The following is a 25649-nucleotide window of genomic DNA, read 5'->3' as shown; positions in this document are numbered from 1 at the left end:
GGATTTTTGAATGGAAATGATTGACTGCCCGAAAGGGAATTAAAAACAGTGACAGGAAAGGAATATGAAATTGTGATTAATTGGAAACCTGCATCAAACAGGCCGCCAGGCTGCTTGGCATCCCCGGCACTATACAAAATAAGTGTGTACAAAATAAGAATCAAGTACATCAACACAAAAGACTAGGAATCAAACTACTCTCTTATTTCTCCATCAGTTTATTAAGTTTAACAGGGTCACCAAAACCGAAATATTTATGCATTTAACATCACCTGCCTTCCGAAACAAAATCACAGTGACAACTGCTCGAGTGTACAGCAGCAAGTCAACACTTGGGCAACATGCCACGTACCTGACCAAGTAGTTGGCTGTGCTTAAGAGTTTTACTCGTCGAGTTCGTCAACCATAGTGGTTCAGCTGGAGCTGTTAGTCTTCAGAAAGAGATACACAAGAGCAAGTAGCAGTTGTATAATATCCATTTAATCAAAGGTAGCAAAGGCCACAGTATTCCAGATTGTGATGGACGATCGAGGTTTCTTGAAACCAAACGTCTGAGTGGCAAGGTGGGGGATCACATGAATAAGTCGTCGTATCCGGGGGGAGGGAGGTGATCTGGATCAGGGCTGAAAGAGAAAAACGTTTTGTTATCATGTTTGTTAACCTTGTCAAGGACCCCTCTCCTGACTCCTTTACTTCTTTTGTAGTAAAGCACCTAGAATTATACCCAAGATAGACACAAGGTGCAGAAATAACTCAGCGGGTCAGGCAGCTTCTCTGGAGAAAAATGATGGGTGATATTTTGGGACGGAACCCTTCTTCAGACTGCAAATTATACACAGAATTGTACAATTAATAAACCTGCACTGGCGGGCAGCACAGTGGAGCAATGGTAGAGTTACTGCCTTGCAGTGCCAGAGACCGGGGTCGATCCTGACTACGGGTGCTGTCTGTATGGAGTTTGTACGTTCTCCCTGTGACCACGTGGATTTTCTCCGGGTGTTCCGGTTTCCTCGTACATTCCAAAGACGTGCAGGTTTGTAGGTTTATTGGCTTCTGTAAATTGCCCCTAGGGTGTAGGGTAGAACTAGTGTACGGGATGATTATTGGTCAGCGCGGACTCGGTGGGCTGAAGGGCCTGCTGCCATGCCGTATCTCTAAATTAAAGGCATAAGAAACTGCAGATACTAGAATCTTAAGCAAAACACAAAGTGCTGGAGGAACTCAATGGGTCAGACAGCATCTTTGGAGGGAATGGACGGTGTTTCGTGTCAGGACCTTTGTTCAGATTGGTCAGAGACCAAAGAAGGGTCCCGACCCAAAATATCGTCCACAGATGCTGCCTGACCCACTTTGTTCCTTCAACACTTTGTGTCGAGCTATACACAGTTTTAAATTGGTCTAACCAAAATTCACATGGGCTTAGCATAATTTATTTTGTCCCTTTTGACATCATTGATAGCGCTTGGTCTTTTTTTAAAAAATAGTTTTGCCAATTTGTGACATAACTTTTAATGATTGATGTATTTGTACTTTGAAATTCCTCTAACCCAGCCAGACTTGCACTTTCCATTAAATAGTGACCTCTCTATTCTTCCCACCAGAATGCATCGCTTTGAATTGATCCATGTTAACCTTTATCTATTTATTTCTTCTGCAAGTTTATTAGTGTCATTTTTTTTTGTGGGGGCGGAGGGAAGGGGAATCGTCAATAATGATCATCTCTTTCCTCCACTCTGCGAACTCTGCGAATTTAGACAGTGTGGTCCCGATTCCAGAGTTAACATCCTTAATATTAATTACCAATAGCAGAGGTCCAGGCATCGATCCTTTTGAAATATCACCACCAGTATTTCCCCAATGTGAATCACTTCCATTCTCTGCTTTCTGTCTTGCAACAGTAAATTCTACAAATTGTCTCTGACCATTGATTCCCTGACCTTATCTATTTGTCTATTTTGGGTTGTTTATGAAGGACCTTTGGAAAATTGTGCTATAATTTATTCTGCGGCTGAAAAGAACACTTTAAGTTGTGCATCTGATCGTGGCAAAAATGATTTTGAATTGCGAATGCAGAAGAATATTCCACACTGACAAATAGTAAATCAGAAATGAGTGTTCTACTAGTGTACAGACACACCTACAATTGGACAATTGGTGTTGTATCTGTAAAGGTTTTGCTGAATATGTATCGAGATAAAAACCTCACACGTACTCAGAACGGCCACGTCCAATTGGCCCGAATGGATCAAACCTGGCCCCGGGCGGCACGGATCCTGGAGGAAGTTGTCCTGGTATTCCCGATGATGGGTCAAAGCCAGAGATCGGTACTCCAGACCTCAATGGATCTACAATCATCCCACCTCTTCGATCACTGGCGAGCAAAGAAGAAACGGAGAAGCACATTAGGACCACTGTTTAAAAACTTCATAAATGTAATTTAATGTGTCCATAATTGAAGCTACATGGAGACTGATCCAATAATTGCCCACACCGATGCGACAGCCAAGAAGGCACACTAACGCATCTACTTCCTCAGGAGACTAAGGGAAATTCAGCAAGACTCTAATGAATCTTATAAATCTTATCAAAAAATGCTGCTTAGAAAGCTTACTGGCAGGTTGGGTAATAGCTTGGTTTGGGAGCAGTTCTGGCCAAGACTGCAAGAAATTGCCAAAAGTTGTGGATGCAGTCAAGTCCATCACAGACCAGACTTCCCACCATTGGCTCCATCTATACTTCACACTGCCCCACACCGGTCAGTCCTTCATCTCACTGATCCTGTCTGGCGGAAGGTACAGTAGCTTGAACACGCGCTACACAGCTGAGAACTATATTCTGCACTATGTATCTTCCCCTTTGCTCTACGTATTTTACTTGAATTTGGCTTGATTGTGTAGCATATCTGATCTGTTTAGGTAGCATGCAAGATAAGGCTGTACCTTGGCACACATGATAATAAACCTAAACAAAACCTAGAAATGTAACTAGCAATTATTCTTTGCTTACACATCTCAGAATGAATGTGCCGTCAAGCAGAAGTGAGTGGGATGGGTAAAACACAAAGTGTGATCCAATCACGCTGCTCTAATTAGAAAGCAGATCAAAGATTTTGAGGCAATTTCTAATTTATTTGTTTTTCAATTAATTGATTGGCACCAGAACTGAGAACAAAGCGCAAAGTGCTGGAGTAACTGAACAGGACAGGCAGTAGCCGGAGAGCATTGATCGGTGATTTTTGTAATCGGGAGTCTTCTTCAGACTCTTGGTTCTCCTCTTAATTTTTTGCCGGGCGGCACAATGGCATAGTGGTAGAGCTGCTGCCTTACAGCGTCAGAGGCCCAGGTTCGATTCTGACTACAGCTGCTGTCTGAACGGAGATTGTGCGTTCTCCCTGTGACCACGCGGGTTTCCTGTTTCCGGGTGCTCCTGTTTCCTCCTAAAGGCATACAGGTTTGTAGGTTAGTTGACTTCTGTAAATTGTTTCCAGTGTGTAGGATAGTGCTAGTATATGGGGTACTCGCTGGTTGGCGCGGACTTGGTGGGCCATGGACGCTTGTTTCAACAATGTATCTCCAAAATCTAAACATTGTACTGATCTATCTCTGTGACCGATTGTAACTGACCAATGCACTTTAGATCAGTAATGCATTGTATTACATGCTTTGACACGATTGAGTATGTAACGCATGGTGAAAATCCAAGGATAACTATTGTCAGCAGAGATTTTACGCAGCACAACCTCGAGGAAATGAAGGAATTAATGAGTTAGAGTACTGCTAATTTTGATGAAACGGAGGTGAGAGTATAATTTTATGCAAAAATGCATAGATAATAAACATCTACTGATGCATTAATCCAACTGCTAAAAATAATCACTACTTAATTTTTCTGAATGTTTTTTTATCTGTGGGATGTGTAAGTCACAATCAATGCTGATGTTTACTGTCCAGGAAAACTGGAAAATAATTTTAGGTAGTGCACAGTTAAAGACTCCAGCTGCAATGGTCTTGATGAAAAGAGGAGGTGATTTATTGCTCTTGACTTTCTTAAATTACTGACAATAATGGAGTCTCAGGAATATACCAGGCCTTGCTGCTGTACAGCAGAATGTGACTGATAGTAAGGAATTGCAATTTCTATCTTGTAGTGTGCATTCCATCAGGAACTGTCGTTCATCCAACAAACTGGTCACTGATGCTAAATTGTAGTTTAACATTCGCAACCAGAAAGAACACAGGAGACACTTCAACTTTAACACAAAATGGTAAACTGCCAACTGCCAAGAGGCTTATGACAGCCATTTTAAACTGTTGGACAGGATGATTCACGGAGATGCTTATATCCCATCTCATCAAAATCACTAATATAGAGCTGTTCAATATATTTTATACAGTTGTCCTGACCTGCACTGGCTAATTAAGCAAGGCCTGTGAAATGATATATGCAAACCCGAACTACTCAGTCAAACGTATAGGTTTTAAAAGATGGAATTTTAAAGTCAGTAAAATGTCCAGCAATTGACACCAATTAAACAACACATCATCGTAAATAAATAAAAGATGAACTAGTGCAGAGAGGGAATTGAAGACATTTTTACCATGGTATGCAGTTGAAATGGAGAAGTGAAAACAATGGTTTGGAGAGACAGCTGTCTCATTGAAATTTGGTTTAACAAGGAACCTATTCTCAACAATACCAGTCATACAGCATGGAAACAGGCTTATCAGCCCAACTTGCCCATGCCAACCAACATGCCCCATCTACACTAGTCCCATCTGCCTGCGTTTGGCTCATATTCCTCTCAACCTATCCTATCCATATGTCTAAACGTTACTTAAACATGGTTACAGTACCTGCCTCAACTACCTCCTCCAGCAGTTCATTCCATACACCTACAATCCTTTGTGTAAAAAAGCTATTCTTCTAGTTCCTATTGAATCTTTCCCCCTCACCTTAAACCTATGTGATTCTCCTGCTCTGGGCAAAAGACTCTGTGCATTCATCCTATCTATTCCGGATAGAGCCTTTAACTAACACGACCAGTGCAATTTAAGTGTAGATGCTGGTTTGTAATCGATCTATTCCTCTCATGATTTTATACACCTCTTTATGACCATCCCTCATCCATCTGCGCTTCAAGCAATAGAGTCCTAGCCTGCTCAACATCTCCCTGTAGCTCAGGCCCTCGAGTCCTCGCAACCACCTCGTATATCTTCTCTGCACCCTTTCCAGCTTGACAACATCCTTCCTATAACATGGTGACCAAAACTATCATTTGGACAGTGTTCCCAGCAAGTACTGATTTCCCCAAAAAAGTGTCTTTGTCTCGTTCTTGCCTTAGATCTCCTTTTGTTAGCTGTGCATTGGGTTATTTTGCAAGTGAGCCAGAAACCAAGCATGGAATGCATCACTGTCTTTCATATGGGACTAAAAAAAAGGCAGTATAAGGTCGCTCTGACAGCTCCTTGGACATACCTAGAAGTGCAGCGATATTAGAGATATCCCTGGTGTCTTGCTCAATACATGTCTTTCAAATGTATCTAGTCATTATCACAGTGCTGTGTGCATGGACATTAGCTGTCAGTCAAATTTACGGTATCATCACTGTGCTATTTTTCAGAGCAACTTGGATATAAAACATGATGTTCAGAAAAGCACTGTGGAAAAGTCCTTACCGATGGGAAAGTGGGGCTGGCAGACACAAGATAAGAGCTTACACAGGGAACAGCCAGGAATACACTTAAACCAAATGAAAGCAATTTTAATGAGATCAAAACAAAACCTTACCTATCCATCCCCCACAGAGGTAACAGTGCAGTTCATATGAGGCTTTCAGATATAATAAACACAACCTTAAATATTTCAGTATAGGAATGCATTACATACAGATTTTTCTTTTTGTTTTGGGGCATGGGGCATAATAAGCATGAAGGTAATGGAGAGGAATAAGACAGGGCATCTAAAGGCACAAAGTGCTGGAGTAACTCATCAGGTCAGGCAGCATCTCCAGAGAACATGGCTTGGTGATGTTTTGTGTTGAGAAGCTTCAGAGGGAATTTACTCTGATTTGGAATATTCAGGGCAATTGTAACTGAAAACTCAAGCAGGAACTGTAAAACCCTCCAACTGAATCAATAATGTCCAAGGTTGCAGGGTTCCCTACAAATTGTTGTACAGATAATTCTTGTTAAATTCGAGGCATCCGTAAATCACCTCAGGATATTTTACCATATTAAAGGGGCAGTACAGGGGCAAACTACTCTTTGGTAAAGAAAACAAATGGTGATGCTGCCTATAAGAAGTAGCAGCAAAAACAGAACATAAAACTGTACAACACAGGAACAGTTGGACCAAAGGGCCTGCTTCCATGCAATGACTAGAAATTCATTGGTAAAATGTTATCATATATTTGGGTCGAGAAACCAGTGTAGAAAATGCAAGTGCACAAATGTTCATATTTTCAACATTCAAAGGAGAAACAACATGATATAAACTCCTACCTAAATGGATCAAGATCATCTCCCCCTGTTGCAAATGGTGCCATAGGGCCAGACCTGGAGGTTGGGAGTGGTGGAGAGAAAAAGACAATTGTTAGCTGTACAAAAGGCACAAAGCTTCAACATCTGGGGTGACACAGTTGAGCAGCTAGTAGAGCTGCTGCCTCACAGCGCCAGAGACCTGAGGTCGACCTTGATTTCGGGTGCTGTCTGTGCAGAGTTTGCATGTTCTCCCTGTGTGAGTTTACTCCGACGCTCTGGATTCCTCTCACATCTAAAAGATGTTCAGGTTTGTAGGTTAATCAGCCTCTGTAAATTGCCCCTAATGTGTAGAGAGTGGATATGCGAATGGGATATCGTAGAACCTGCGTGAACATGTGATCAATGGTGGGCGTGGAGTCGGTGGGCAGAGTTCAGTTTCCATGCTGTATCTCGAATCCGAACTAAACTAAATCCCAAGCAACACAGTGTCAACTGTGGTGAACTTTTCAGGTAATGGAATAGCCTATAAACATTCTCCTAAATACACCAGTTGTTCAAATGGTCTTTCCCCCCTCCCCTCCCGAACACACACAATGCATGGAAACTTTAATCCACGAGCAGACAGGTTAATGGACGTGCAAGCTCCTATATATTGAAATATGACCGAGATTGACATGCTAGTTTACTTGCTGGGTTAATGGAATATGTTGCAGATTAGTTTTTCTTTGTTTTTAAGATATACAGCATGGAAACAGGCCCTTCGGCCCACCAAATCCATGCTGACCAATGATCACCTGTACACTAGTTCTATCCTACACATTTGGGACAATTTACAGAAGCCAATTAACCCACAAATCTGCATGACTTTTGGTATGTGGGAGGAAACCCGAGCATCCAGAGAAAACACAGAGAGAATGTACAAACTGGGTTTGTGGATTTTGCTGGTCTGAATCCACGTTGCTCGCCGGGCCAAATCCTGTATCCTACCACCTCTGAACAGAGACCTGAAGTGTAGACATGGATTCAGACCAGTGAAACCCAGAGAGCCAGATAACAGAGAGGAAGGGGCTGTTCCTGAGTCAGGTGGTGTACGCTTTCAAGCTTCTGTATGGTCAGGATGGTTTTTTAATTGGCGACTGTAAATTGCTCCTAGTGAATAGGTAATCTGGGTTGAGCTGATAAGAATGCGGGGAGAATGAAAATGTGATTACTGTAGGATTAGAATAGCTCGGTGGATGGTCAGCATAGACTCGGTGTGAAGAAGGGCCTGTTCTTGCACTGCATCTCTCTATGATTCTGCCCCAGAGATCCGGGTTTGATCCTGATGTTGGGTGCTGCCTGTGTGGAGTTTGCATGTTCCCCCTGTGACCGCATGGGTTTCCTCCTGGTGCTCCGGATTCCTCCCATATCCCAAAGATGTGCGGGTTTGTAGATCAATTGGTCTCTGTAAATTTCCCCCTAGTGTGTCGGGATTGGATGAGAAAGTGGGATAACATAGAATTTATGAACAGGTGATCAATGGTCAGCGAGGACTCGTGGGCTGAATGGCCTGTTTCCATGCTGTATCTTTCAATCAATGGCACTATTTGAAAGATTTTCATTCCTTTTACTAAAAAAAGTTTAAATTATTATTTCACCAGCCTTCACGCACGGAATGACTGCTAACACTCGAATCGGAGTTGCCCATCGTACACCTGTCTCAAATTGACAGCAGCATTTGTGCCTATTCACCCACTTACATCCACACACATGCTGAAACTCTATACCCACTCTTCAGTAGATTGCTGCTCGGCAGCAGAATCTAACAAGGTGATTAGGCGTTGGTTTGCACATCAGAGAGTACAGGATGAAGGAACAGAAATATTTCACTGGTGGCAGAATCTGCGATTCTCCCCCCTCAGCAAAAATACCCATGGGGAGATTTTTTAATTGTTCATATTCATGAAAGGTTTTGATATGGAAAGACTGCTTTCAGTGGCAAAAAGGTCAGTAACCAAAAACAGAAGGGAGGAGACCTGATTTTTCGTTTAGGTGGTTGCTGTATGTATTCAGTGAGCTGCTGCCTGAGAAGGTGGTGAAAGCTGTTTCAATCAGGTTTTCCAAAGAAGAATTGGATTTGAAGGGGAAAAATTTGCAAGGCCGAGGACAGGATATGAGGTGGGACTAATTGGAGACCTTTCAAGAAGCTTATAAACACATGGAAGACTGACTGGCCTATTTCTGTGCTGCACCGTTCAATGATTACACAGAGATTATTCTTTGGTGGAGGCTGTGTATGGTCAGAGAGAAACATTTCTGACAACATGGGTTTTTATGATTATTTTCCAGGGTAACTGTACTTGTAAGGGTTGCTCAAAAAAAAAGAATAGAATAAATCAGATTGACTGTGTAATAAATAATTGCAGATGCTGGTTTAAATTGAAGGTAGACACAAAATGCTGGAGTAACTCAGGGGGTGAGGCGGCGGCATCTCTGGAGAGAAGGAATGGGCGACGTTTCAAAACGACGCCCATTCCTTCTCTCCAGAGATGCTGCCTCACCCGCTGAGTTACTAAATCAGATTAACTCTCACCCAGTGCACATCCTAAAGCTATTCTCTCCCAAACACTTGTCCACCATGCAGTTAATGCAGGAGAGTCATCGCCTGTTTCATTTTCAATGACAGCAAGATAATAATCTACGGAGAACGTTATTCGCATCTGACATTTGCTGCCGTCTCAAAGGCAAACATCTTTGCAGCTTCAAAGCAAAATCATTTTAAATGCTAGCTAAATTAGATGCTAAAAGCTATCATTGATGAGCACAGCATGGGTATGACAAGATTTATAATCTGTAAGAATGGCAATTTCAATACATTAATGTTGCTTCTTCTCTCCAAAGCCTCTAATTATAATATCATTTTTTAAAAGAAAGGACCAGTTAAAAAAAGTACTCTTACAAATTCAAAATATTTTGAGATGCTTTGATGAGGTGAGAATTGAGAAGCTGTTTAATTTGGCCGAGATAGCAACCAGAATCAGATATTAGATGACTACCTGGGGAAATGAGAGGGTTTAATTTAATCAACATTGTTATTATCACAGGAATATATTCTCTGATGGTATGGTGCAAGCTTTTGAAAGGTGATTGGATAAATTTACAGGAATGTAAATCCAGGGCAGTGAGATAAATAGGGTAGGTAGAGATAAGTAGTACAGTCGATTGTGCTTCCTTGTGACAGCTCTAGTGATCTGGGTTTGATCTCTACATCCGGAGCTGCCTGTGTGATATTTTCATGTTCTTGTAACCGTGCAGGTTTCCCCGCAGGTGCCATAGTCTTTTCCACGTTTCAAAAGTTAATTGGCAATTGCAAATGACTTGGATGAAAACGTAGGCAGTTTATTTTCTATGTGTGTTAACTTACGTAGGACATAACATAAAGTGCTGAAGGAATGGCACAGTGGTGCAGCTGGCAGTTGCTGTCTCACAGTGCCAGAGATCCGGGTTCAATCCTGACCTGTCGGTGTAGAATTGCATGTTCTCCTTGTGACTGCTTGGGTTTCCTCCGGGTGCTCCGGTTTCATCCCACATCCCAAAGACGCGAGTTTATAGTTTAATTGGCGTTTGTAAATTGCTCCTAGTGTGTAGGGAGTGGATGGAAAAGAGGACACCATAGAATTTGTGTGAACGGGTGATCGATAGTTGGCGTGGACGTGGGCCGAAGGGCCTGTTTTCTTGAGTACAGTGTCCTCCATAATGTTTGTGTTTAATTGACTCCTTAATCCAGGTATAAGAGAGCTCTCAGCACCTGGTCTTTCCTCCAGTCTTTCCATCACCTTTGGAAACTTTTATTGCTGTTTATCAACATGAGGACCAAAGTTGTGCCAATGAAAGTCAAAGAAGCCATTATGAGACTGAGAAACAATAATAAAACTGTTAAAGAGACATCAGCCAAACCATAGGCTTATCAAAATCAACTGTTTGGAACATCATTAAGAAGAAAGAGAACACTGGTGAGCTTACTAATCACAAAGGTACTGGCAGGACAAGGAAGACCATCACAACTGATGACAGAAGAATTCTCTCTATAATAAAGAAAAAGACCCCAGCACCTGTCCGACAGATCAGAAACACTCTTCAGGAGTCAGGTGTGGATTTGTCAATGACCACTGTCCGCAGAAGACTTCATGAACAGAAATACAGAGGCTACACTGCAAGATGCAAACCACTGATTTGCCGCAAAAATAGGAATGGACGGGTTACAGTTTGCCAAGAAGTATTTAAAAGAGCAACCACAGTTCTGGGAAAATGTCTTGTGGATAGATGAGATGAAGATTAACTAATATCAGAGTGATGGCAAGAGCAAAGTATGGAGGAGAGAAGGAACTGCCCAAGATCCAAAGCATACCACCTCATCTGTGAAATACGGTGGCGGGGGTGTTATGGCCTGGGCATGTATGGCTTCTGAAGGTACTGGCTCACTTACCTTCAATGATGATGGTAGTAGCATAATGAATTCTGAAGTGTATAGACACAACCTATCTGCTCAAGTTCAAACAAATGCCTCAAAACTCATTGGCCGGCGGTTAATTCTACAGCAAGACAATGATCCCAAACATACTGCTAAGGCAACAAAGGAGTTTTTCAAAGCTAAAAAATGGTAAATTCTTGAGTGGCCAAATCAATCACCCGATCTGAACCCAATTGAGCATGCCTTTTATATGCTGAAGAGAAAACTGAAGGGAACTAGCCTCCAAAACAAGCATAAGCTAAAGATGGCTGCAATACCAGATGGCAGAGCATCACCAGAAAAGACACCCCAGCAACTGGTGATGTCCATGAATCGTAGACTTCAAGCAGTCTAAACTAAATTCAAACTCAGCGAGTCAGGTAGCATCTGCGGAGTGAATGGGCAGGTGACGTTTCAGGGTGGCACCGTTCTTTAGTCTCCACAGAAGGGGAGCAACTTATGTACGATTATCTTCAAAAATTTAGTGAGAGGTTAGTACTGATGGATGCAATGGAAGGAAATAGACAGGGAGAAGACAGATTGATAGGATTATTCTGAGAGCTAGCGTAGATACACAGGGCCAAATAGCCATCTTCTATGTTATAGGAAAATGTGAATTGCAATATGAAAGTGAATCTGAACAAACTAATATTTAATTAGTTATGGGTACACAATTTACTGACATATTCTGAATGGATGATATAAAGAAAGTTATTTCTTGGGAAAAAAACTTTCCTAAAGTTTAAAAGAATGCACGTAGATAAAAGCTCATTAATATGTTATACAGTAGTTATTTTCCAAGAATTTGAACAGTAAACTGCCTTTAAGCTCTCTGGGGAAATTACAGGATATTTCACACCTATTGTGTAAAAAGGTCTTTTACTCCAGTCTGTTTGCCAAGGGAAATAATTAGGCTTTTTTTCAAAGAAAGACTGCAAGGAGAATCAGGATTTAATATGATTTCACAGGTTTTCATTTAAAAATGTTTGGAGATAACGTACATCAGAAATCACCAGGAGACACAAATGGGCAGTACATCAGCTGCCTGTTATACTTCATATTGAACTTTCCAATGCACGGACCAAGTGGTGGATATCACCTGTATTCAGTAGCTGTCAAACTCATATTCAACTCCAAACATGCATTTAAACCAAGTTAAATAAGTCACTAATGTAGGGAAGCCTCGCATGTTCTTGGATTTGTATGATTACAAATACATAAATTGAGCAGAGTGAACGTAACATTATTCTGCACATTCCCTTGTCCTGAAATGAAGCTGATTGCTGCTCTATGTCAAGTCTCTCTGAGTATTTTCTTGGGTTACCATCAACAAGGTGAAAAAGTAAATATCCAGATTAGGCAACAAGGCATTAAAGTTAGGCAAAGGATGCTAGACTAACTCAGTGGGTCAGACAGCATCTCTGGAGAACATGGATAGGCGATGTTACGGGTCTGAAATATTCTTTTTATAAACATTCCACTCTATACTAAACACTGGGACATTTAGAAATTGCAGATGCTTTGATTGGGTAAGACTAATTGACTATAATAGCAGTTATGGGAGGCTAAAGGTTCAAGATTCTAGCATCTGCAGTTCCTTGTATCTCGGTAAAGGCATGTTGAATACTTTAGAATGTGCTTTATAATGGGGCCAAACACTGAACAATAAATAAAGGACGAACTTTAACAATCCAGCATAAAACTTATCCTGATATTACTAAATAATGAGGAAAAGTTATAGGCTGCCTGTTCCACCTTTGCTGGAGCTGAGAGCGGGGCAACTCTTTGCGTGCTCTTCCCAAAGAAGGATCTACTATCATGCAATACATGATATGGATTATGTGCAGGCAGGGCAGCACAGTGGTGCAATGGTAGAGTTGCTGCCTTATAGTGCCAGAGACCTATGTTCATTCCTGACTACGGGTGCTGTCTGTATGGCGTTTGTATCTTCTCCCTATGACCGTGTATGTTTTCTCTGGATGCTCCAGTTTCCTCCCACATTCCAAAGACATCCGGGTTCGTAGTTTAATTGGCTTCTGTAAATTGTCCCTAGTGTGTAGGATAGAACTAGTGTATGGGGGTGATCGTTGGTCGGTGCGGACTCGGCGGGCCACTGTTGCCTCTCTGTATCTCTAAACTAAACTAAAAATAAGTATTAGTCTTGGCATCATGTTTGGCACAGACATTGTGGGCTGAAGGGCCTGTTCCTGTGCTGTACTGTTCTATGCTCTTAAATTTCAATCCCAGGATTTCTCAATGTGCTTTACTGCCAATTAATTAATTTCAGAAGTGCAGTTGACCTTGTAAATTACCTGTTTTGTACACAGCAAAGTCACACATTCAGTAAGGACTTAATGAAAAAAATAATGGTCAGAATCCTGGGAAAGAGTCCAGCATCTTCATCAATCAATGCCATATGATTTGTTTGTACTAACCTGTGAGAGCAGATGAACCCTCAGTTTAATATCTCATTTAAAAAACATTGATGCACAGCGTTAATTCTGCATGGGCGTATCCAGTTTAGTTTATATTTTCACATGTACCGAAGTACAGTGAAAAGCTTTTGTTTGTGTGCTATCGAGTCATTGAAAAGACAATACATGAATAAAATCAAACCGTCCACAGCCCTAAAGGATTAAGGGTACAACATTTAGTGCAAGTTATAACATTAAGGTCAGATAAAGTCCGATTAAAGATGGTTCATAGGTCTCCAATGTGGGCGATGGGAAGTCAGGCACTCACGCTGATGAGAGGACGGTTCAGTTGCCTGATAACAGCTGTGAAGAAGCTGTCCCTGAATCTGGAGGTAATCTGTGTGGGGCATGGGAGAATCACGCAGTGTATAAGACAGGCATGCTGATGTATCTTGATGCATAATGACATTGGTAGACCATCAGTAATACTTGCAAATACATCTAACACTCCGATCTCCAGAACACAAACTATTAAATTGATAAACAGCCCAAAAAATTGCAGTGATACCTCAAACCAATTATATATGTTACTGAATCCTGCTTCTACAGAACATCAATTTAGTCAAGGTAATAACTGTCTCTTTGCAAAATATACCCTCAGACACACTCCGGGGAGCAGAGAACACAAAAGGACCAATCCTTCACGAGAAATGATATGGCTTACATAATTACTGCCTCTCTACTTCCTCGTGAGCATTTTTTTATTTTAATTTACACATTTTTATCTGGACTTTGTTAGGAGGATGAAATTTATTACCGGAACCCCTTTTTTAAATGACTACAATCATTCTGGTGGGGTTGTTGGGCAGACAGTTCCAGGATTTAGATCCAGCAGTGATGGAAGAAATTGGCATATTTCCAAGTCAGGATGGAGCCGACTTGCAGGGGAACATGTTGGGTTCCACACCCTGGCTGCCCCTTTAATGTCCTGCTGGTTGCAGGTATGTGAGGTGCGGACAGAGTTGCCAGAGTGAGTAACTGCAGTAAGGATGGTTTAGGCCCATTTGTGTCCTGTGTACTGAGATACAGTGAAAAGCTTTGTTTTGCATGCAATCCAATCAGATCAGATCATACTATGCACAAATACAATCACATCTAACAAGTACAATTGGTAGAGCAAATGGGAGGAGACAGAATATAGTTCTCAGCAATGTAATTGCACCAGTTCCATGGACAAAGTCCAATGTCTGCAATGGGGTAGAGGTGAATTGGACAGAATCCTAGCTTATGGTAGAACCGTTCAGAAACTTGATAATAGTGGGTAAGCTGTTCCTGAATCTGGTGTGTACAGTTTCAAGCTTTTGTAACTTCTGCTGGATGGGAGCAGGGAGGAGTTTTTGATTGTGTTGGCTGCTTTTCCGAGGCAGCATGAAATGTAAATGGAGTCACTGGTCTGTGTAACAAACTGGGCTACATCTACAACTTTCTTCAATTTCTTGCAGTCTTCCAAACCAAACCAAGCCGCCCCTGCACCTCCCCCAAAGACCAGAGACCAGAGAAGAGAGAGCTGATGATGGTGGTTGTGAGGAGTTAGGCTGATCGGAAGATGAACCAGGATCTGGCCTCGGGAGGTGCCCCCGGAGCACAAAGGTGGACGGGCGAGGAGAGGGATGTTGGATCGCTGGACGATCCAGACGAAGGAAACGGCTGGAGGCCCACAGCAGCCTGGGCTCGTCTGCATCGGCTCCGCTCCATAAGACCTAGAGCGCGTACCGGAATGGCTCCAAAACCTGGCACCTCTTGCATGCAGTCTCAGTGCACTATTTCTGTACATTTTCCTAACCGGGGATTGTTCTTAGGTATGGCAATATTTGACTGAACTGTATGTAAAAAAAGAATTTCACTCCGCGTGCACACATGTGGCAATAAAGTTCCAGTGACCATTGGAAAAATGCCGAATTTCCTTGGTCTCCTAAGAAAGCAGAGTATATTTTGTAGATAGCACACACTGCAACACAGCACCTCAGCATGCTAACCACTAAACTACAGCGGCAACTAATCAGTCACCTGCCTTTCGGGCTTCCATTCAGAGAATTTATGAAGCTTGTTCAGAAATAATCGTTGGAGATGGCTTCATGTACAAGTCAAAGCACTGAATTGAAAATGAGGTATTAGAACAATTAAAGAATGCAGAGCTTAAAAGAACGCTCTGCAAAATAAATTTAAATAAGGATGCAGGTGATGTTCAGGCGGCAGCCCAAGGCCAGCTTTGTGTACAATTCATCACACCAAAGGCCACGCACTAAACATATTTGAGCTTACCCAATGAATCTAATTAATTAGGGCTACACACAAACTTACCTTTATTAAGCAGCAGAGACTGTATTGCCCAAGAACTGTTGCAGGCTATTAAAAATAAATCAATTCTCTGAAGCACGGTCCATGGAATTTAAATCACATCAATCCCAATAAAAACAAAAACTGGTTTGTTTAATCTTCATAGGTGTGATTTAAATACTGAGGGAAAAATACAATTTGCTACTGTCAACAAGAGTTACGCACTATCATTATCTATCTGCAGAAGGTTCACTTAGTCTAAGATCAGATACTAAGCTGCCAGTAAATAAGGTGGATGTTGAGCGATGGTACACATCGAGAGCCATGATAGTGAGAACGTTTATCAGTGTAGTGTCTACACATTCCCTCACTCATTTGTTGACTTTTACTATGAGTGGTTAAGGCCTCTCTGATACATCACATGCATAGTCATGGGCTCTATACTGTGCCCATCTAAAAAGGTGGCAGGACAATTTTACATAGAGTTGTAGTCATACAACACGGAAACAGGCTCTTTCGGCCCAACTTGCACATACCAACCAAGATAGAAACATAGAAATTAGGTGCAGGAGTAGGTCATTCGGCCCTTCGAGCCTGCACCTCCATTCAATATGATCATGGCTGATCATCCAACTCAGTATCCTGTACCTGCCTTCTCTCCATACCCCCTGATCCTTTTAGCCACAAGGGCCACATCTAACTCCCTCTTAAATATAGACAATGAACTGGCCTCAACTACCCTCTGTGGCAGGGAGTTCCAGAGATTCACCACTCTCTGTGTGAAAAAGATGCCCCATCTACACTAGTCCCACCTACCCGTGTTTGGCCCATAACCTCTAAACCTTTCCTATCTCATCCTCTATTGTAATACTCCCTCACTAAGCAGACAAACTTCTCATTTTTTGAAACCCAGAAAAGATAAAATCCTTGATTTATGTTTAAGAAGGAACTGCAGATGCTGGAAAATCGAAGGTAGACAAAAATGCTGGAAAAATTCAGTGGGTGAGGCACCATCCATGGAGCGAAGGAAATAGGCGACGTTTCGGGTCGAGACCCTTCTTCATAAATCCTTGATTTATGTTAGCTTAGAAAACAGCATGGAAACAGGCTTTTTGGCCCACCGAGTCCACGCCGACAATCTGTCACCCATTCAATGTTATCCCACTTTCCTATCCACTCCCTACACACTAGAGGAATTTTTCCAGAGGTCAAATAACCTACGAACCCGCACATCTTTGGGACGCAGGAGGAAGCTGCAGCATCCGGAGGAAACCCATTTGGTCACATGGAGAATGTGCAAGAGGTCAAAATCTATCCCAGGTCTGCGGAGCTGTGAGGCAGCAGCTCTACCAGCCTGGCCACTGTGCCGCCCAATATTCCTGTAACAAATTCTGCTTTGTTTAATGTCCTTCAACAAAGATCCAAGATGGGAAGGTGGGGATTTGCTTATGCATATTTCAGACTTAGTCCTACACACCATTAAATCTTACAACAGGAAGCATTTGGTTCAATGATGCAGTGATGCCTTTTTAAAGAGTTGTAAAATTCCTCTTACTTCCCTAATAACAAACTAACTCCCCAAAGCTGCTGTTTCCTGAACAGTTCTACTTTCCATTTCATTACAGAAAAATTACAGTAAATTCTGAATCTAGCCCCAGCTTTCCACCAGTACATGCTGGATCACAATTTACACTGTGAAAATGATTCTTCACAAGTCCTCTGTTACACAAGGTTATTTGAACAGATGAAAACATTTGATGACACTTGGAGGGAGCAGCATCTTTAGATAAAAGATTCAAATGAAACAAGTTCCATAACAGTGTGTACAGTCACAAATGTCTCACCTTTGGCAGCCTATTTAAAGCACTTTCACTCACATCAGGTATTTGCTAATGTTCTCCACATTAGGTGAGTAAAGCATATATGTGTAGGGAAACACGTGACGGAACAATCATAGTTAAACCACTTTGCAAAAGTGCCAATTTAGAAAAGGAATGAATTAAAAGAAAATTGTATATGAAGAAGAGTCTAAAAAAGGGTCCCGACCCAAAACATCACCTATCCATGTTCTCCAGAGATGCTGCCTGACCCACTGAGTTCCTCCAACACCGTGTCTTTTTTTGTAAACCAGCATCTGCAGTTCTTTGTGTCCCTTGCGATTCACCTTGAGGTTCAATCCCTTGTCAATTTCCTTCTTTTAAACCCGTGATTCAATTCTCCTGGTTCTACCTCCTACTTTGGGTGTTAAGAAGGGTCCTGACCTGAAACACCACATATCCATGTCTTCCAAAGATGCTGTCTCACCCACTGAGTTGCTCCCAGCACTTGGTCTTTTTTGTAAACTAGTATCTGCAGTTCCTCGTGTCCACCTCCTCCTATTGTTCCACAGTTTTGAATCGTTTCTATTGATCTAAGTCCAATTTTATTGTCTTTATATATTTATTAAACATTCATTCAAGGGATGTGGGGATGACAGGCTAAGCCAACATTTAATTGTTCTTCCCCAGTTGGATATAAATTAGAATGTGCCCCAACCCATCCTTATTTGCTGACTTTCCCTCCGACTATTGATCTTAGGGAAGTTGAAGGCACAATGCAGAAAGTAGATTGGAGAGGACAACTTGGTCACAGGTCTATGGTTATTGCAGGTCAGGTCAAGAGGACAGGCTTTCACTATTCCTCCCACAAAACTGCATCTCTGCCCAGACACAAGCCGCATAAAAAAACCCATAAACAAACTGCACCTTCATGGTCATAACTTGACCTGCTTTCTTGCTGTTTCAATAGGTTAAAAAGCTTTTAAGCTTCTATACCTTCTGCTGGACGGGAGAGGGCAGAAGGAGGAACGACTGGGGTGGGAAAGGCCTTTGATTATGTTGGCTGCTTTGCCAAGGCAGGGTAAAATGCAGATGACAGGGAGTCTGGTCTGTGTAACTTGCAAGACCTCAAGCCTTAGTAATGCTCAGACTAGTCATAGGGGGAACAGGGTTAAGTGTACATATAAATAGATCTCTGCTCCCATAATGTTCCCCAAGGCCAGTTATTTGACTGATATACATGGGGGCTTATTGCCCACATTTCAGCTGCTTGCCTTTGCACAATATCATATAGGCTGGGAAAAAGTTTTGCAGTGTCCTAAAGAGGCCCGAGAGCCGTTGGAGAGGTCGCAGAGGGAGGAGTGCTGAAATCTGCAACGTTCCAAGATCCACTTCAAAAAAAGCAGCTGATTGGGAGTCAGATCCCTGCTGATTGTACTGTATTGTAGCAGTTTGTTTTGTATTGTAGCAGTTTGTTTTGTATTGTATCCTAGGTAAGGGGAGTATGAGGGCCAGGGCAGTTTACTGTTCTGGATGTCAGATGTGGGAAGTCATGGAGTCTGATAGCCCTCCAGACGTCCACATCTGTGCCAGGTGTATCGAGATGGGGCTCCTAAGGGACCGTATTAGGAACCTGGAGCAGCAGCTCGATGACCTCCGTCTGGTCAGGGAGAGCGAGGAAGTCATTGATAGGAGTTACAGGGAGGTGGTCACTCCAAGACCACAGGAGGCAGGCAAGTGGATCACGGTTGGGAGAGGCAAGGGGCACAGGCAGGGACTAGAGAGTACCCCGGTGGCTGTACACCTTGACAATAAGTACTCCTGTTTGAGCAGTGTTGGGGGGGACAGCCTACCTGGGGGTAGCGACAGCGGCCAGGCCTCCGGTACAGAGACCGGTCCTGTTGCTCAGAAGGGTAAGGAAAAGAAGAGGAGAGCAATACTAATAGGGGACTCTATAGTTAGGGGGTCAGACAGGCGATTCTGTGGACGCAGTCGGGAGACCCGGATGGTAGTTTGCCTCCCTGGTGCCAGGGTCTGTGATGTGTCTCAACGTGTCCAAGATATCCTGAAAGGGGAGGGAGAGGAGCCCGAGGTCGTGGTACATATAGGTACCAATGACATAGGTAAAAAAAGAGAAGAGGTCCTGAAAGGAGAATTTAGGGAGTTAGGAGGGGAGTTAAAGAGTAGGACAGCAAAGGTAACAATCTCGGGATTACTGCCTGTGCCACGCGACAGTGAGAGTAGGAATGGAGCAAGGTGGAGGATAAATGCGTGGCTGAAGGACTGGTGCAGAGGGCAGGGATTCAAATTTCTGGATCATTGGGACCTATTTTGTGGAAGGTGCGACCTGTACAAAAAGGATGGGTTGCACTTGAACCTGAGGGGGACCAATATCCTGGCGGGGAGATCTGCAAAGGCTACTGGGGAGACTTTAAACTAGAATGGTTGGGGGGAGGGACTCAAATAGAGAAAGCTATTAGACAGTGTGTGAGGCAGGAGGCAGAGAAGGAAAGCATTCAGACCCAACATGTAGGGGGGAAAGAAGAAAACAATAATAAACAGAGAATAAGAGGTGGTGGGGTTCTTAAATGGGTGAGCAGAGAAACAGAGGGGTGTAAAATGCGGGCGGAAGCAATAGGTAGCAAGGTGAAAAGTAAAAGTGGCAGGCAGACAAATCCAGGGCAAAAATCAAAAAGGGCCACTTTTCAACATAATTGTATAAGGGGTAAGAGCGTTGTAAAAACAAGCCTGAAGGCTTTGTGTCTCAATGCAAGGAGCATTCGTAATAAGGTGGATGAGTTGAACGTGCAGATAGCTATTAATGATTATGATATAGTCGGGATCACGGAGACATGGCTCCAGGGTGACCAAGGCTGGGAGCTGAACATCCAGGGATATTCAATATTCAGGAGGGATAGAGAGAAAGGAAAAGGTGGTGGAGTAGCGTTGCTGGTTAGAGAGGAGATTAACACAGTGGAAAGGAAGGACATTAGCTTGGAGGATGTGGAATCGGTATGGGTAGAACTGCGAAACACTAAGGGGCAGAAAACGCTGGTGGGTGTTGTGTACAGGCCACCTAGCAGTAGTAGTGAAGTTGGGGATGGCATCAAACAGGAAATTAGAAATGCGTGCAACAAAGGCAAAACAGTTATAATGGGTGACTTCAATCTACATATAGATTGGGTGAATCAAATTGGCAGGGGTGCTGAGGAAGAGGATTTCTTGGAATGTATGCGGGATAGTTATCTAAACCAACATGTAGAGGAACCAACGAGAGAGCAGGCTATTCTAGACCGGGTATTGAGTAATGGGGAAGGGTTAGTTAGCAGTCTTGTTGTGCGTGCCCCCTTGGGCAAGAGTGACCATAATATGGTTGAGTTCTTCATTAGGATGGAGAGTGACATTGTTGATTCAGAAACGGTTCTGAACTTAAAGAAAGGTAACTTTGAGGGTATGAGACGTGAATTGGCCAAGATTGATTGGCAATTAATTCTAAAAGGGTTGACGGTGGATATGCAATGGAAGGCATTTAAAGACTGCATGGATGAATTACAAAAATTGTTCATCCCAGTTTGGCAAAAGAATAAATCAGGGAAGGTAGTGCATCCGTGGATAACAAGGGAAATCAGGGATGGTATCAAAGCAAAAGATGATGCGTACAAATTAGCCAGAAAAAGCAGCATACCAGAGGACTGGGAGAAATTCAGAGACCAGCAGAGGAGGACAAAGGGCTTAATTAGGAAAGGGTAAATAGATTATGAAAGAAAACTGGCAGGGAACATAAAAACTGACTGCAAAAGTTTTTATAGATATGTGAAGAGAAAGAGATTAGTTAAAACAAATGTAGGTCCCTTGCAGTCAGAAACAGGTGAGTTGATCATGGGGAACAAGGATATGGCGGACCAATTGAATAACTACTTTGGTTCCGTCTTCACTAAGGAAGACATAAATAATCTGCCGGAAATAGCAGGGGACCGCGGGTCAAAGGAGATAGAGGAACTGAGTGAAATCCAGGTTAGTCGGGAAGTGGTGTTGGGTAAATTGAATGGATTAAATGCCGATAAATCACCAGGGCCAGATAGGCTGCATCCCAGAGTACTTAAGGAAGTAGCTCCAGAAATAGTGGATGCATTAGTGATAATTTTTCAAAACTCTTTAGATTCTGGAGTAGTTCCTGAGGATTGGAGGGTAGCAAACGTAACCCCACTTTTTAAGAAGGGAGGGAGAGAGAAAACGGGGAATTACAGACCAGTTAGTCTAACATCGGTAGTGGGGAAACTGCTAGAGTCAGTTATTAAAGATGGGATAGCAGCACATTTGGAAAGTGGTGAAATCATTGGACAAAGTCAGCATGGGTTTACGAAAGGTAAATCATGTCTGACGAATCTTATAGAATTTTTCGAGGATGTAACTAGTAGCGTGGATAGGGGAGAACCAGTGGATGTGGTGTATCTGGACTTCCAGAAGGCTTTCGACAAGGTCCCACATAAGAGATTAGTATACAAACTTAAAGCACACGGTATTGGGGGTTCAGTATTGATGTGGATAGAGAACTGGCTGGCAAACAGGAAGCAAAGAGTAGGAGTAAACGGGTCCTTTTCACAATGGCAGGCAGTGACTAGTGGGGTACCGCAAGGCTCAGTGCTGGGACCCCAGCTATTTACAATTTATATTAATGATCTGGATGAGGGAATTGAAGGCAACATCTCCAAGTTTGCGGATGACACTAAGCTGGGGGGCAGTGTTAGCTGTGAGGAGGATGCTAGGAGACTGCAAGGTGACTTGGATAGGCTGGGTGAGTGGGCAAATGTTTGGCAGATGCAGTATAATGTGGATAAATGTGAGGTTATCCACTTTGGTGGCAAAAACAGGAAAGCAGACTATTATCTAAATGGTGGCCGATTAGGAAAAGGGGAGATGCAGCGAGACCTGGGTGTCATGGTACACCAGTCATTGAAAGTAGGCATGCAGGTGCAGCAGGCAGTGAAGAAAGCGAATGGTATGTTAGCTTTCATAGCAAAAGGATTTGAGTATAGGAGCAGGGAGGTTCTACTGCAGTTGTACAGGGTCTTGGTGAGACCACACCTGGAGTATTGCGTACAGTTTTGGTCTCCAAATCTGAGGAAGGACATTATAGCCATAGAGGGAGTGCAGAGAAGGTTCACCAGACTGATTCCTGGGATGTCAGGACTTTCATATGAAGAAAGACTGGATAGACTTGGCTTATACTCGCTAGAATTTAGGAGATTGAGAGGGGATCTTATAGAAACGTACAAAATTCTTATGGGGTTGGACAGGCTAGATGCAGGAAGATTGTTCCCGATGTTGGGGAAGTCCAGGACAAGGGGTCACAGCTTAAGGATAAGGGGGAAATCCTTTAGGACCGAGATGAGAAGAAACTTTTTCACACAGAGAGTGGTGAATCTCTGGAACTCTCTGCCACAGAGGGTAGTTGAGGCCAGTTCATTGGCTATATTTAAGAGGGAGTTAGATGTGGCCCTTGTAGCTAAAGGGATCAGGGGGTATGGAGAGAAGGCAGGTACGGGATACTGAGTTGGATGATCAGCCATGATCATATTGAATGGCGGTGCAGGCTCGAAGGGCCGAATGGCCTACTCCTGCACCTATTTTCTATGTATCTATGTAAGCATCACATCTTTTTTTGTGTCTGGCTCTGATTTAGTTTCTGCATGTATTGGTGATTTTTGCTGGAAATGTTTTAAATTATGCAGGATTTGGACCCACCAAAGGCAGCCCCACCCTGTGGCAGAAACAGAGCATTACAACCAGCATACAGACCAAGTGCCAACAATGCCACGATGCACAGACAAGGATTTACTGCAGTGAGCTGGTGGTGACATTTCGTCTGTCTCCAGGTGAAGTTGAACGGAAGCAAAGAGGGAGATTAATTAATTATACAAGTGCAGTAGTTAATCAGCTTAAATTTAAAAAAAATATTAGATGTTGCGCACCAGTGCAATTATTATAAATCATATCCACAATAGAATTTTAAGGACCTAGGATGTTTGTTCTTTATATTCAATGTGGGCAAATTAGATTTGTGTTATTAATATATTGCTATTTTACATCTTTTTTCTTTTCAGTCTTGTATAATTATGGTAAATCAAATTTCACTGTACCAATTGGTGCATGTGATAATAAATGTAACTTGAACTTGAACGTGTTACGTGTAATTTATTTTCTTGTGTTTTGTTTCAGTCTATGTGCTTGTGATGCTGCTGCAAGCAAGATTTTCATTGTACCTGTACCTCGCCATAGTAAGAAACCTGACTTGATTAGCCAAGTACAATGGTTGGGATGACCCAATGTCCTGTTCTTGAACTGTATGACACCATGACTTGTGGCTTCATTCCACACTTCCCTCAACAACATTTCCTGCATTCAGCCCATACAACCCAACTTGTATTTTACATTAACAATGTCAACATTGTAAAATGACCTGTAACCGTAGACACGAGCAACTTTGGATGCTGGTTTACAAAAAGAGGCGCAATTGCTGGAGCAACTCATCAGGTCAAGCATCATTCATGGAGACCATAGGGAGGTGGCGTTTCAGGGTAAGATCTTGTTTCCGTAGGTTCGTTTCTCAGACAATTTTATAAATACCATACCGAGTAGCCCAAAAGAATATTAGAGTACAGGACTGAAACATGGTCAGAAGTCACTTTTTGAAAAGGTCTTGACGAAGATGTTGGGAAAGGTGGGGCAGGAGACAAAGGTTTAGGTCGGCAATTCTACAGTTCAAACCTGGGTAACTTTCAGAAATTCTTAAAGGACAAGAATCAGAGGAGAGCAGAGATTTCAGAGGTGTGTACGGTGCAGGAAGTTTAAAGAGGTTAGGTAAAGAGGTAAGAGAAGGTGGAATTTGATTATAAGGATAAAAAAACATTACAGTCACGGCTTTGGTGCTTAGGTGTTAAAGTAGGAAAAGAGTTGTGATGATGTGGAGTAACAGCTCACACAGTGATCAGCAGAAGGTCATCATTAGCAGTGCCAGGAAACGCCTGTTGTCTATCATCATCATTTCTTCCCCAAGTGTATCCAGTTGTTGTCGCTTGGACTCCTTCCTTCCGTACTCTTCCAGTTAACTCCCAAGAATGAATCCGGAACCTTTCTACAGACACTAACTCGCCCAGGATTGGCTGCTTACTCTGGTACTCAGTTATATCCCTTATCTAGCTCTGCTCATTTCAAATTGTGCTTGAGGCTCTCTCAGTTTTGTCATGAATGTCCTTGGATTTATTGTAAGCAACCTGAACATTCTCACCCACCTATTTCGATTTTGCATCACTTACAGAAACAGTATCACACCTCCTGCCAGTCCTTCCTTTGCCCGCAGGTGCTCCACTTACTGAGGCTCCCCAGTCACACTTTTGTCTCATTAATGTCACTAGGTACCAAATTTTCAGCAAAGCTGTCAGTCCACGATGAACCCAACAAAAGATAATGAACCTCTTGTTGGCAGCAGTGGATGTGTGCAGCGTAGACATGAATATCAACTCTGTGGGTGTGGATATTTCTCCCCTACTGAATATTGTGAAAGTTGGTAGAGCTGCTGCCTCACACCTGGGTTCGATCCTGATGTCAGGTGCTGTCTGTGTGGAGTTTGCATGTTCTCCCTGTGACCACATGGATTTTCTCCTGGTGCTCTGGTTCCCCCCCCCCACATCCCAATGATGTGCAGGTTTGTAGGCTAATTAGTCTGAAAATTGCCTTGTGTGTGTAGAGAGTGCATGGGAAAGTGGAATAACATGGAACTAGTGTGAACGAGTGATCGAAGGTTGGCGTGGACCTGGTGGGCTGAGGGCCTGTTTCCATGCTGTATCTTTCAATCAATCAAGTGCCACGGATTAAGAGATACGGTTACAAACTACGTATTGCTTCCAGCATTGTCTTATTTTTAATCCGACTCCAGACTTTCTGATCATATTTTAATCCAAGACAATGTTTTCGTGATACATCGCAAATGTAAATGATTTTGTGATACAGCGCAGAAACAAGCACCTTGGCCCACCAAGTCTGCATAAACCAGTGATCACCCCATACACTAACACTATCCTACACACTAAGGAAAATGTTACAACTGAGAGTT

The 25649-nt window shown here is 42.7% G+C and overlaps 1 protein-coding gene across 1 annotated transcript in view; it reads right to left on the bottom strand.

The window, feature by feature from the left end:
• Positions 1 to 202: 202 nt before the first annotated feature.
• Positions 203 to 25649, bottom strand: part of psmf1 (proteasome inhibitor subunit 1) — a 40120-nt gene continuing 14673 nt past the window's right edge. Inside the window, exons 5-7 of the mRNA XM_033041716.1 lie at positions 6501 to 6554; positions 2213 to 2371; positions 203 to 623 (exon numbers count right to left, since the gene is read on the bottom strand). Coding sequence (XP_032897607.1) covers positions 572 to 623; positions 2213 to 2371; positions 6501 to 6554 — 265 coding nt within the window. The 3' untranslated portion in view covers positions 203 to 571. The remainder of the gene's footprint in view (positions 624 to 2212; positions 2372 to 6500; positions 6555 to 25649) is intronic.

Source organism: Amblyraja radiata, chromosome 23 (assembly GCF_010909765.2).
Source record: "Amblyraja radiata isolate CabotCenter1 chromosome 23, sAmbRad1.1.pri, whole genome shotgun sequence".
NCBI classification, from domain to species: Eukaryota; Metazoa; Chordata; class Chondrichthyes; order Rajiformes; family Rajidae; genus Amblyraja; species Amblyraja radiata.
This window is presented reverse-complemented; position numbering and strand designations above follow the sequence as displayed.